The sequence below is a fragment of the Coturnix japonica genome, chromosome 3, assembly GCF_001577835.2.
Source record: "Coturnix japonica isolate 7356 chromosome 3, Coturnix japonica 2.1, whole genome shotgun sequence".
Lineage (NCBI taxonomy): Eukaryota > Metazoa > Chordata > Aves > Galliformes > Phasianidae > Coturnix > Coturnix japonica.
In genome coordinates, this window is record NC_029518.1 from 4,812,991 (window position 1) to 4,824,509 (window position 11,519).

Sequence of the window (11,519 nt, forward strand, 5' to 3'; positions counted from 1 at the left end):
ACTGATTTTTTGCAAGGTAAGAGTTACACAGTTGGGCTGCCCTTCTATGGAGAGTGCTTTGGAATGGTGGACTATCTTCAATGAACACAACGTTATTCCCAGGAAGCCTTGCAAGTAGAAGGAGAAAGTGTGGGATCCATCATAAATGTAGTAAGAAAGGACTCTTAGGCAGAGTTGCAGTTACTCCTAAATGAGTTGCATGTCTACTACCAATACAGCTTGTAGGGTCAGAAGTAATCTCTGAGATTATTTGTCTAGAACTTACTTATGAAATTGTAACTTACTGTTTGTATGCAGTTTCAGCCACAGTATCACAAATGGGGTTTGTGTTTTCTGTTCATGCCTTTTGTTTTCACTAGTCTTATCAGTGAATAAGATGGGAAGCAAAGAAGAGTAACCAGCCGAGACCCCTTAAACACTGCTTTGAAATGTGGCTTTTTCAACCTCTGCTAAAACTCACCTCCTGTGAAGTCATTCAGACCAGGCTTTTCAGTCATCTTATTTTTAGCTGATGCCCAGTTTGAGACCCTGGCACGTGACTCACAGTAGTGATGTGCACACAGCTCTTTCACAATCTTACAGTAGATTTTTGTCATACTATCATCATTATTCTTAGAACACTCTTCTTGTCTCACAGTGGATGCTCCAGTATCTCAACAGGGATGTTTAAACTGCTGAAGGCTTATGTAGCATCCATCTGGAATCTTATTTGATCTGGCCACTGTTTTTATTTGGTGTATATTATATCCTAAGTTTTGTTGCAGCTGCTGAAATTTGAAGTTCATATTTAACTAATAAACGTATACAAAGTGTTTGTACAGTTCCTTTGTGTAACAAAGAAGCTGGATTTATATACCCTTGATTTTATGAAATGCATGATGGCCTGAGCTGCTCTGACATGAGTTTTCTTGAAATGATTACTTTAGAGGATGTCCCCCCCAGTCATGCTCCATATTTGTAAGCTTTTGTAGTGCTTCATCCTAAACTATTGCTTTTCCTATTTTGGTTATGAGTGTTGTGTAGCAGGAGAAACATTTATTCTCTGTGCATTTATAAATGGCCAAACAGATATGGGTGATCATAATTTTGATTCCAAGTACTTGAGAGTGTTATGAGAGTCTTGAATGTCAGCTTTCCAACTCTCAGCCTTTAAAAATCCTTGTCACTGGAAGCACCAAATAATTCCAAGATTATTTTGAAACGAGTCCTTGAAATCAGGTGTTCTATGTATAATTTATTTCTCTGATATAAGGGCATAGTAACTCCAGTCTTGAATGCATTTCTGATGTGCATGTGATCACAGTTGAATGTCAGGCATTGTACAGTTTACAAGGAAAGAGCTGAAACTTGCACACAGGCAAATCACTGTCATGTCGTGACCACTACAGAAAATGCTCAGTGTCAAGGAAGATACATAATGTATCTTGGCATCCCTGATTACACCAGCAAAATATCCCAGGTCTGTTAATTTTGTTAGAAAGCCCTGTAGAGTGCACACAAGCTCTGCAAAGAAAGACAACTTATTTCAGGATGGTGAATCATGAGTAGCTTGGTGGATTTCAGTACTCACCCGTTTCTTGCACTAACAAGGCACTGAGAGTTAGTTCCAAAACATAATCTTTGTCAAGCATGTTAATGAAATGTGTGCATGGATATTTTATAAAAATACTCTTAAAGAAATGACTCTTTTTCTGGGTTTTTTAAGCTCTTAAATCAGATTGCTGCAGGGACTATAAAGGTCTTGTAGACTACAGTCTGAAAGTGATCAGAAACTGACTCACCTGCTTTAACTATTTCAGACAAAATAAAATCAAGAGGGGAAGTGGGAAAGAAATACCATAAATTATGGAAAGAAAATGAGATGCTTGGTACTTTTTAACAGCCCCTGGAGCTTGAAGGGAAGATGAAAAACTGGGAAGATGCGAGTTTTGGAGAGTATCCTTTGTAGTAGTTCTACAAGGTATTTCAAAATAGAACACTCTATATTGATAAACTGCTGTGTTACTCTTACCCTGCTGTCTTTCACAACACAGCAGCAAGACAGCATTGCCTGCACTGTGCTCTTGAAGGAAATCTAAGAACTGAGAGACTTTATTATTTATATATGAAATAAAGGGCTGACTTTACCTAGCCTTTACTGCTGATTTAAATGTCATGGTGTTTTCTGGGCCTGTTAATCTGGTGATCCAAAACATCTTTTTCTTCAGAATTGCCCATGATGTTTCTTTCTTTTGTCAGCCTACACAGCATGAAGCAAATGGAAACATAAAACTTGGTGGCACAGGACAAGGTGCTCCTTAGTAGTTAACAGTACCTGTTGGAAGGGAACACTTCAAAATACGTGCCCATTAACTTCTAAAAATCTCAACTTAGGCCTTTATATATAAACTGTTATTTCTTGTCATAGTTTTGGAAACTAGTCAACATCTGTTTCAGTGCCTTCACTAGAAATGTTACCCATTGCCTTTACTAGAAATGAGACACTGAAGTAGAATTCTGCTCTTCTTGTTGTTCTTGAAATCTGAAGGTTTCAATACTTAAACAAGTAGTTGTAATGCCAAGGGATAGACAGACTGTAATGAGACAACAGGAGAGCTCATAGAATGGCTTGGATTGGAAAGGACCTTAAGGATCATCTAATTCCATTCCCCAAAGGTGACCAAAACTAGTGGCAAGATTAGAAAGAAAGATCAAGCTTCTTGTTATCATAATGAAAAAGTGGTGAATCTGCTGGCTTGCTTTTTGTAAACGGCGACATTAAGTGCCATTGGTGCTTTGAGGAGCTGATAGAAAATCCTGAGTTATCTGGTTTTATTATTTTTTGTCAGGAATCCTTCTGAAAAAAGAAATCTGCTTCTTGATTCATTTCAACCCTGTTGCAAATCAACAGGAAAACATTTTCAAAGCAGTATTTCAAGAACCAGATTTAATAAAAATACCAAGTCCTGCAGCACAGGAGATGTTAAATAGCGAAGGATGTGAATCACATTATATTTGAATAATGTTAAAAGCCTTGTTTAATTTTGTTAAAGAAACACTGAACCGAAAATGTGTTCATGCTCTGATAGCCTTCTCAAATAGCTTGGAGCTTTGATGTTAAATGTGTTTATTTCTACTAAGCGAGTATGTTCATGATGATAGTTTATAGACCACAGGAATGGACTTTTGCTGTAGCAGTGCCTGAAGCACTGTTACATCTCATATGAATAGATCTTTTTTTTTCCTATTGATGATGGTATTAATGAAAAGTAGAAACCTAACAACTGATGTTACAGATCAGTTTCCCATAATGTACATTTGTAAGAAACAAAGTGCAGTTGAGAGCTATACTTTATCTTGTATTGAGGTGCTCAGCTGGTACAGCCAACGTATCTTCTCCTAGAGTTGATTGGGATGATGATTTGGGATGAAACAGCAAATTATACATCAACAAATCCTAACTTACGGTAACAAATGTAATCAATTACAGAGGGGACTTTATTCACGGGGGGTATTATGTCTATGTGTTGTAGTGTGCTAAAGGTTACCTTCCTTGTAAACATACCATTCTGAGTTCACCTCAAGGGCATGTTCTGGTGTGCTGGAAGCCACAAATGGTTCTTGTGGAGTAAGGAACGTGGTAGAACATATAGTCAAGGTTCTGGACTCTGAGTGCATCTTGGTTTGGTATGAATTTTGACTATGCATCTGTAACTGAGCTTTTTACTGTAGTGTCCGTTTTACTTTATTTATCAGGCAAATGAAACTGTTGAGTTGGTCTGTGTGATGACTCTGTGGTCCTCCAGTGGAGTTCCTTGAAATGCCTAAGGTTAGATTTATGCCTCCAATTGATAAACCCTGACATTCACAGTCAGTGGTACTTTACTCCTTGCTCAACTCCAGTACAGCCATTTGCTTGAAGTACAGCTTATTTGGGTTATGGATACTAACCAGTTGCCAAGCTTTAGAGATCTAGCTTGTCTTAAGAGGCATGAACTGGTGTGCTGACAGCAACAGTTCCTCATTTAAACTCCTTGTTGTCATTCATTTAGTAAATTGTTCATTAGACGTCACTTTTGATTGCATTCTGTGCAGTAGAGGGGGATTAGCCAGAATCTCAGTCTGCCTTGTGAGCCAAATCTCTCCCTGTAGGAGGCAGACGTATTACAAGAGAAAAATAATAGGCCTTTTTGCTTCTGCATTTCTGGTTCTTTTAATTGCTTTGGGAAGATAGGACATGAGCCTAACAGGAAACTAGCTTTTGTCTTGCACTTTGTGTGGAACTGTAGGACATAAAAGCTATTTTGAATTACTGAAGTGGCTGATTTGGTTTGTTTTGTCATTTCTTCCTTTATTTCTTGTTGTTGAATCAAATTTCTACACTGCTGAGTAGTTTTGAGATTTTTTTTTTATTTTTTTATTTTTGAAAAGTAGCCAAATACAACTTAGCAGCTTGTTTTAAATGAAGAGATTCTCCTAATTTTTATAAAAATGGACTTACTGCATGTCTGGAAGTAAATCTTCACATTCTATTTCAAGTTAATTGAATTAATGGGTGAAAAAGTTCTGTTTCTGTTGCACATTAGAAAAAAAACCAAACAAACTTCAGGCTCAGTTCCATCCATTTTGGAATCTTTCCTCCTCTTTCAGAGGTGAAGGCATTTTACATAGATCAGATAACAAAGTACATTTCAAAGACTTGTTTAGGATGGGAAAGATCTTCAAGTCCAAATTTGAGATGCAAAGAGTTGAAAGGGCAAGCTAGTAGTGACACGAGAAGCAAATAATTCCTGATAGCACACAGTATGTGATGAATGTTAGCATTCAAGTCCCTTCTCTCAGGTTTATAAGTAAAAATGTGACACCAAAATGTGTTTTTGAAGCTTTTTTGATGTTGCTACACCTCACTCATATCAGTAACCTGCCAGATTCTGAGGATTTGCTGCCAACATGACTTTCAAGTGGTACCTCAAAGAAACTCTCACCATGCGTTGTCTAGAATAAATGCTGGCCTTGCATGCAGCAGGGTTTGACAGAAAGGAAGAAACATAAACACATTAATAACTTTCATCTGTCAGCTGTGTTTATAAATACGAAGTCAAACACTTGATTAAATATCTTTTTCTCCCCTTTCTAAAGCAGTTGGAGGACTTCTGCAAAATATCCAAAGGAGCAAGAAATGGCTGTAGTGATGTGCAGAGCAGCTAGTAAGCAGGCAGCAGCAGTGCAGCCTTCCTCATGCCCACAGGCTTCCGTTCTATTCTGGGGCACCACACCTACGCCTCAGCAGGTTGCTTCATTTCTAGCCCACCCACTTCTTGGCCCATATCCTTAGACTATGGGTGGGTTTTTTTTCTTCCTTTTTTGGGCTTTAGTGCTCTGAAGTATCTTGTCTGTTTGATTTGTTGGTAGACCGTGATGGGGTCATCCAGGTACATTTGTTGAAAGTCCCCTCCACTTGTTCTCCCTCTGTTCACTCCTCTTACAGGTATGTATATGCAAAAGGTATGGATGTACAATTAATGCTAGACCTTTGATCCTGATCTAGTGTACAGACTGCTGCCAGCATTATTTTTGGTGTTTCATCGAGCAGGAAGCACAGGGGTTTAAGAATGTCTTGATGTAATTTCTCTAGGGAGAGTGCAGCAGTTTCCATGGCAGCAGAGGCACCCTGTAGCAGAGCTCCAGTGGCAGCTCTATTTCAGGTCAGACAGCTTCAGGTTTTACCCCAGGCTATCCTTTTGACTTCATCCTGCACCAAGATGGTTGCAAGTCTTCCCAGAATCTTCCTATTTTCTTGCTTCAGATTGTTTTCTCTACCTCAACTGCTTTCGCTAAACTAAAAATGCTAAGTGTACTTTATTTTGCTTTGTTTTTGTGGGGCTTTTTTTAGGTCACATAAGGATTCATGTCATGTCAAACAGAATAATATTTTTCAAACACTTGAGGTTTTTATTACCTTCCTACTATTTTTTACCATGTGAACATCAAACCCTATACATTTTCTTTCCAGATTGCTCTTGTGCTGTTAGTCTCCAGCAGCAGGGACAGAGGTGGACAGGGACAGAAATGGAAAGGCTCTGCACTGATGTATAAGCTGTGAGGCTCCTCTACTGTACCAGCTTCAAGAAACTTTACCTGTATGTCAGTTTCACTCTTAATAAACAAAAAGCTTTTGTGCTTAGTGTCCCTAAGGCTGGACAGAAAGCTGTGATTTCCACTTCTGAGTTTCTTCCAAAAGGTCAAAGGCAGACAGCAATGAAAAAGAAATCCGTATTTCTCTTCTGCAGACTTTTAAATGTCAGGGCTTATGAAAACTTGACAGTACCGTTACAGAATACAACAACATTTTAGAGGTATTTCATAAATATTTGCAGTCCTAGTTTATACACTGTCACAGATGTAAATACTGTCTTCAAAAAGCAGCATTCTCTCAGATGTTTTATCTTAAACAAAGGGAAATAAGGCATAAACACTTTGATGCCTTTATTCTCCCTCTCTAATTAAAGCACGCATTTCTCTCGTTCCACTCTAAGTAATGCTGTGGTTAAGATGAAGAGAAACAAACATATATCTAAATTGTGTCTGTGGGTCACTTTCTAGGTCCATTTCTAGTGCTACAGGCTTTGAAGTGCTGCAATCTCTGTTGTATTCAAAAAGTAATAATGCTGTAATGTTAGATCTGGAGAGATAATGGATTTTGTTTCTATATGAATACAATGACTTTGTAGTTTAAAAAAAGAAATAAATCCTCCTCAAAATTCAGTTTGGCAAAAGCATCTCACCTTAACCTCCAAGCTGGCTCACAGCAGTGTTGTTCATACCGACCTCAGTGGCCTTTTCAGGTGTGGAGACTAAGAACTTGTGTAGTGCTGCTGTTTTCTGTCGCTTGTAAGCACCCTGCTATTATGTTATTGTCACGGTTTGAACTAAAAATCCACCTGCGCCCGTGACAGGGGGCCGTAGGCCCCGGAGGGGCCCTAGGCCGAAAGGAAAAAAAATTAATTAAGAAAAGAACAGCGGCAACGATCTAAGGAGGCACACTTATTTACTAAATACTATATCGAAATACAGGATAACACAATATAATACACTATAATTAAAAATTGAGCTAACGAATCAAGCAAAATAGGAGAGAGAATGAGTCCCGTAACCGAGAGGCCTACTGTGGCGAACCGGCTGAAGGCTTTCTCCACAACACTCCCCTGAATGCCAGAACTCGGAAAACGTCAGTCTCTGCGACAGAGTTAATATAGAGTCCAGGTCCCGTGACCTATCGTGTTGTTCCCTGGGAGATGTAGTCTTCTTCTGTAAGTTGCAGATTCAGTAAAATTATTCATGCTTAATATGATGTTATGATGTGGAATACTGATAGCAAAAATTACAAAATTATTAAACCATGACAGTTATGTAACACAGGGAAGAAAACTCACTAAAAAATGTTTCCAGAAGGGGTGTCCAATGGAGTGTGTGAGCAAGTGGAGCCCCAGCACCAAGTTACCAGGTCTGCAGGTGTGCCTCATGTTGCAGAAAGACATGCATGCTTCCAGTAGTGCATGCAGCCAGTGGTGTCTGCAGAAAGCACAGTGAGGGTGATGCAGAACCAGCCCCTCAGATGTTGTTTTCCAAGCATGTGGAAAGATCTTGGTTGCCTGGGTAACAAGTTGCTGAGCCAGGTTCATTTTTGTTAATAAGAGGATAAAAGAGACGGATCTTACTCTTCCTTCAGCTCCTAGGAATAAACCACTGTGAACGTGAAGACAGGCAGCAGCTACAGTGTGGAGAACTCAGGGTCTGCAGGCAGCCCGGGCCTGCTGAGCTGGCTGCTGAACTACTCCTTGGGACGGGGAAGTTGTATGGTTTGTAAAACTGTTTAAAGGCTTCTGTCCATCTTGTACAGTCAGTGTGGTTTTGAATTAAGAACAGAGTGCGACCCAGAGAAGTCCCACTGACATGTAATAATCAAGAACTAAATTATAATGGCAAACAGTTATTTGGAGATTAGCTCTTCTTCCGGCCTGAAACAGCATTACAGAAATATATCCATTGGGATATATATTGGAGAGTAAGCTATATACCGTGCTCTTACAGAGAAGTTTAAAGGAACGTCCTCATTGAATTCAGGCTGATCCCATGTGGCAAGTGAGGTGGTTTGTGTCTTTATCGCTCCTGAAACGTTATGTCTTATGCAGACATAAGGAAAGATCAGTGAAGTAAGTGCCATTGCAAAATATCAGCATCTCAGCAAGGAACTGATCCCACACAGCCATATAAATTCTACTAGGGAGCAGCTCTGTATCTTGCTCTTTCCTGCTTTCTGCATAAGGTAGGTAGAATGCAATACACGCATCTGTAATGTATCAGTGGAGTTGTAACTGAGCTTTCATGATTGTTGTAACTGAGCTTTCATCATTCTCACTTGATCCTTCTCCATTTGAGATAATGGAGCTGACTGTGCTCTATGCAGCTTGGAGGGTTATTTTCTTCACGCAGTGGAATCTGTGAATTGGGAGCAGCCATACTCTCAATTACATACAGTTATGAAGGCTAAGCAAAGAGGGATAGTACTTTTGACTTTGTCCAAGACAGGCTCAGATTTAACATGTGAAGAGGGGAAAAAGGCTGTTCACTGGTGGGTATCAGACTAATCTAAACACAGTGTACAGAAACTTCTGTTTTGGCTGGCCTTTCACTGGGTTCTTTTCATTATGTTGTGATATCTGGCCCTCCTAGGTCTCAAACACGAAGCTGTAGTCTCCTGTTTCACTCATGTTTTTGCCTTGTTACACTTTTTTGCTGGAAAATGTTCCATCCAAAACACGGGTGTCAGACTTCTTGGCTTGCATGGGGGGCACTGAGGGAAGAATTGTCTTGGGCTGCATATACTTAGGTTGCTCTGAAAGTAATGCCTGCAATTTATTTGCTCTGAAACAACTACTGATACAAAGAGCACACTAACACAAGTCAATAGAGCAAGTTCTCAGCTGCACAATGCTATTTTCCAGCATAGTCAGTACTGTTAGCTATGCCTTATTGCTGGTGACAGACAAGAGCCTGCATACCATGCTTGTAAAAATTGGTGTGGCTGTCTGGAACGTAGTGCATCTTCCATGTCATTTTTGCCATTGCTGAAACTGTATCCATGCTTGGGATTGCTCTGACCTGGATGCAGGACCTTGCACTTGGCCTTGTTGAACTTCATGAGGACCCTCCTCTCCAGATCCCTCTGGATAGCATCCCTTCCCTCTGGTGTGTTGATTGCGCTGTTCAGCTTTGTGTCATCTGCAGACTTGTTAAGGATGCACTCAATTCCGCTGTCCATGTTGCATGAGATACTAAAGATGTTAAACACCAGTACCAGCACTGATCCCTGAGGAACGCCACTCGTCACTGAACCATTGACTACAGATATCTGAGTGCAGCCATCCAACCAATTCCTTATCCAGTGCGTTGTCCATCTATCAAATCTATTTTCCTCGAATTTGGTGGCTGGGATGTCATGCGCGACAGTGTCATATGCTTCACACAAGTTAAGTGGTGTAACATTGTGTCAGAATAAGTACAAAATCACTCATGGCATATAGGGTCTCAGATACGTTTTGATACTGGGTATTTGTATGTATTGACTTAAAAGAAGCAACTGGAATACACAGTACTCATGGTAAAGACATCCAATTTAATTCTTGTTGCAGGAAGACTGCAAGCACCAGCTTAATTAGATTGAATTGTAATGCAAATGCACACAAAAGACACTGAATTCTACACATGCTTTCTTTTTTTCTCACATATTTTAATTTTTCAGTGTCAGTTGTAATAATTTAATATCACTTTATGTGCTGCAATTTTGTTTTGTTTGCTTTATCTTTCTCCTGGCTCTAAATGTGTCTCATTTTGATTTTAGTTTGTTACCCTTAGTTGCCAGAAAAGGGCAAACTGGCTGCTAGATTTTCTTAATTTATAATCGATTATGAATGACTTTTATTTTCTTGCTAAAAGGATAGTATTAATTTACAAAACTAGTATACCTACTTTAAAGCTATTACATGTACTTGAATAAGGTCATTAAAGTAATTATGCTTTCACCTTTTCTGCCAGGTGTATTTTTATGTAATGCTCCATAACATGTTTTGAAATGTTGATATTCTTTTAAATAGTTTCTTCTGCTTTTAAAGGAGAAAATTAAGCATAATGAGCTTCCTCATTAAAAGACTATTTCTTATGGCTTTTAAAAAGGGAAAGTAAGAGTATGCACACAACATGAATACAGTTCATTACATGCTAACCCTATTGTTTCTCTTGCAGGAAATCCTGGCTGAGTAAAGTTGGAAGCCCAAGTTCTCGCATAGACAGAACAGATTTTTCAAATGAAAAGGAGATTTCCAAGCTTGATTTCTCAGGATTTAGTACAAGATACTAACAGATAAAACATCGCTAAGTGCAAAACAATGATGTCTGTACTGCATGATATCTTCTGTGCCTCCATAAAAATTCACCAGAACATTTGGATGCTTTCTGTACTTGAGATAAATTGTTCCTGCTCACATGAAGAACTCTTAGCTGCAGTATTAGATATTTCACAACATCATTGCCATTACTTAATATCTGAAATGCCAATATCTAATTTATTGCATATTGAAAGTTAGACAAATGGTTACATGTATCAGTGATTATTTGTTTACATGGAGATTTGCTATATACAGTCATGCAAAATCTAATCATTTACACTGTAAATGATTCATAAGCAATCAATTCATGTTCTACTATTTGTAGTCTCACCAGAAAAACAGCTTACAGAACTGGAATTCTTAGATCTATTCTAATACCTCTGTATTGTAGATCATCTTATTTGTGATAGTTAGAACAGCAACTGAAAATAAATGTACATTGCTTCAAACTAATGTGGTTCGGCTACCTGTGCTTTAAAATGATGGCGATGCAGATACTTTTTGGAACAAGATGTTGAAATGCACTGTGTCTCAGCTGTTTTTTCCCTTGTCTGCTTATGGTTTAAATATGTGCCGACTGTGAAGGATATTTCAATCTTTCCTGTATGGCTTTTCTGAAATTAACTAATACTTACGGTTTATGTCCTTACGGCACAAGTGTTTGCTCGTTCAGTTATATGAATCAGGTTCAACAGGATGCACCCACATTTATCATATCAAATCCTTAAATGGTCTTGAGAAACTTGAGTTGTGTGTCTGCAGTAAACACTGGATCTTTGCAGTAGTGTGTATCTCACTCATATAGAATGATTTCCTTTCACAGGCATTGAGGAGTCTATCAGGGCTGGAACTGACTTATATCTTCAATTTTACAGTGCTTCTGTGTCAGTATCAGTCCTTAGAAGAAGGTTTTGTTAGAATTGCTGGTATGTCCAGGCAGGCACCTGTATGCTCTGGCAGTTAACAGCTCTTGCTGTTAACCAAGATTGCTGCAAACATGCCGTGATGGAACCTCAAGCTGTAAGTCCCTTGAATGACACCTTACCAACACTTGTTACATGGTCGCATGGCTCTGAGCATGGTCTGGACCCTTCT

The 11,519-nt window shown here is 39.0% G+C and overlaps 1 protein-coding gene across 1 annotated transcript in view; it reads left to right on the plus strand.

Annotated features, from left to right (window-relative positions):
- ACYP2 (acylphosphatase 2) overlaps positions 1-10,877 on the plus strand; it is a 37,392-nt gene extending 26,515 nt beyond the window's left edge. Inside the window, exon 4 of the mRNA XM_015856748.2 lies at positions 10,282-10,877. Within this exon, the coding sequence (XP_015712234.1) occupies positions 10,282-10,396 (115 nt within the window). The 3' untranslated portion in view covers positions 10,397-10,877. The remainder of the gene's footprint in view (positions 1-10,281) is intronic.
- Positions 10,878-11,519: the final 642 nt, after the last annotated feature.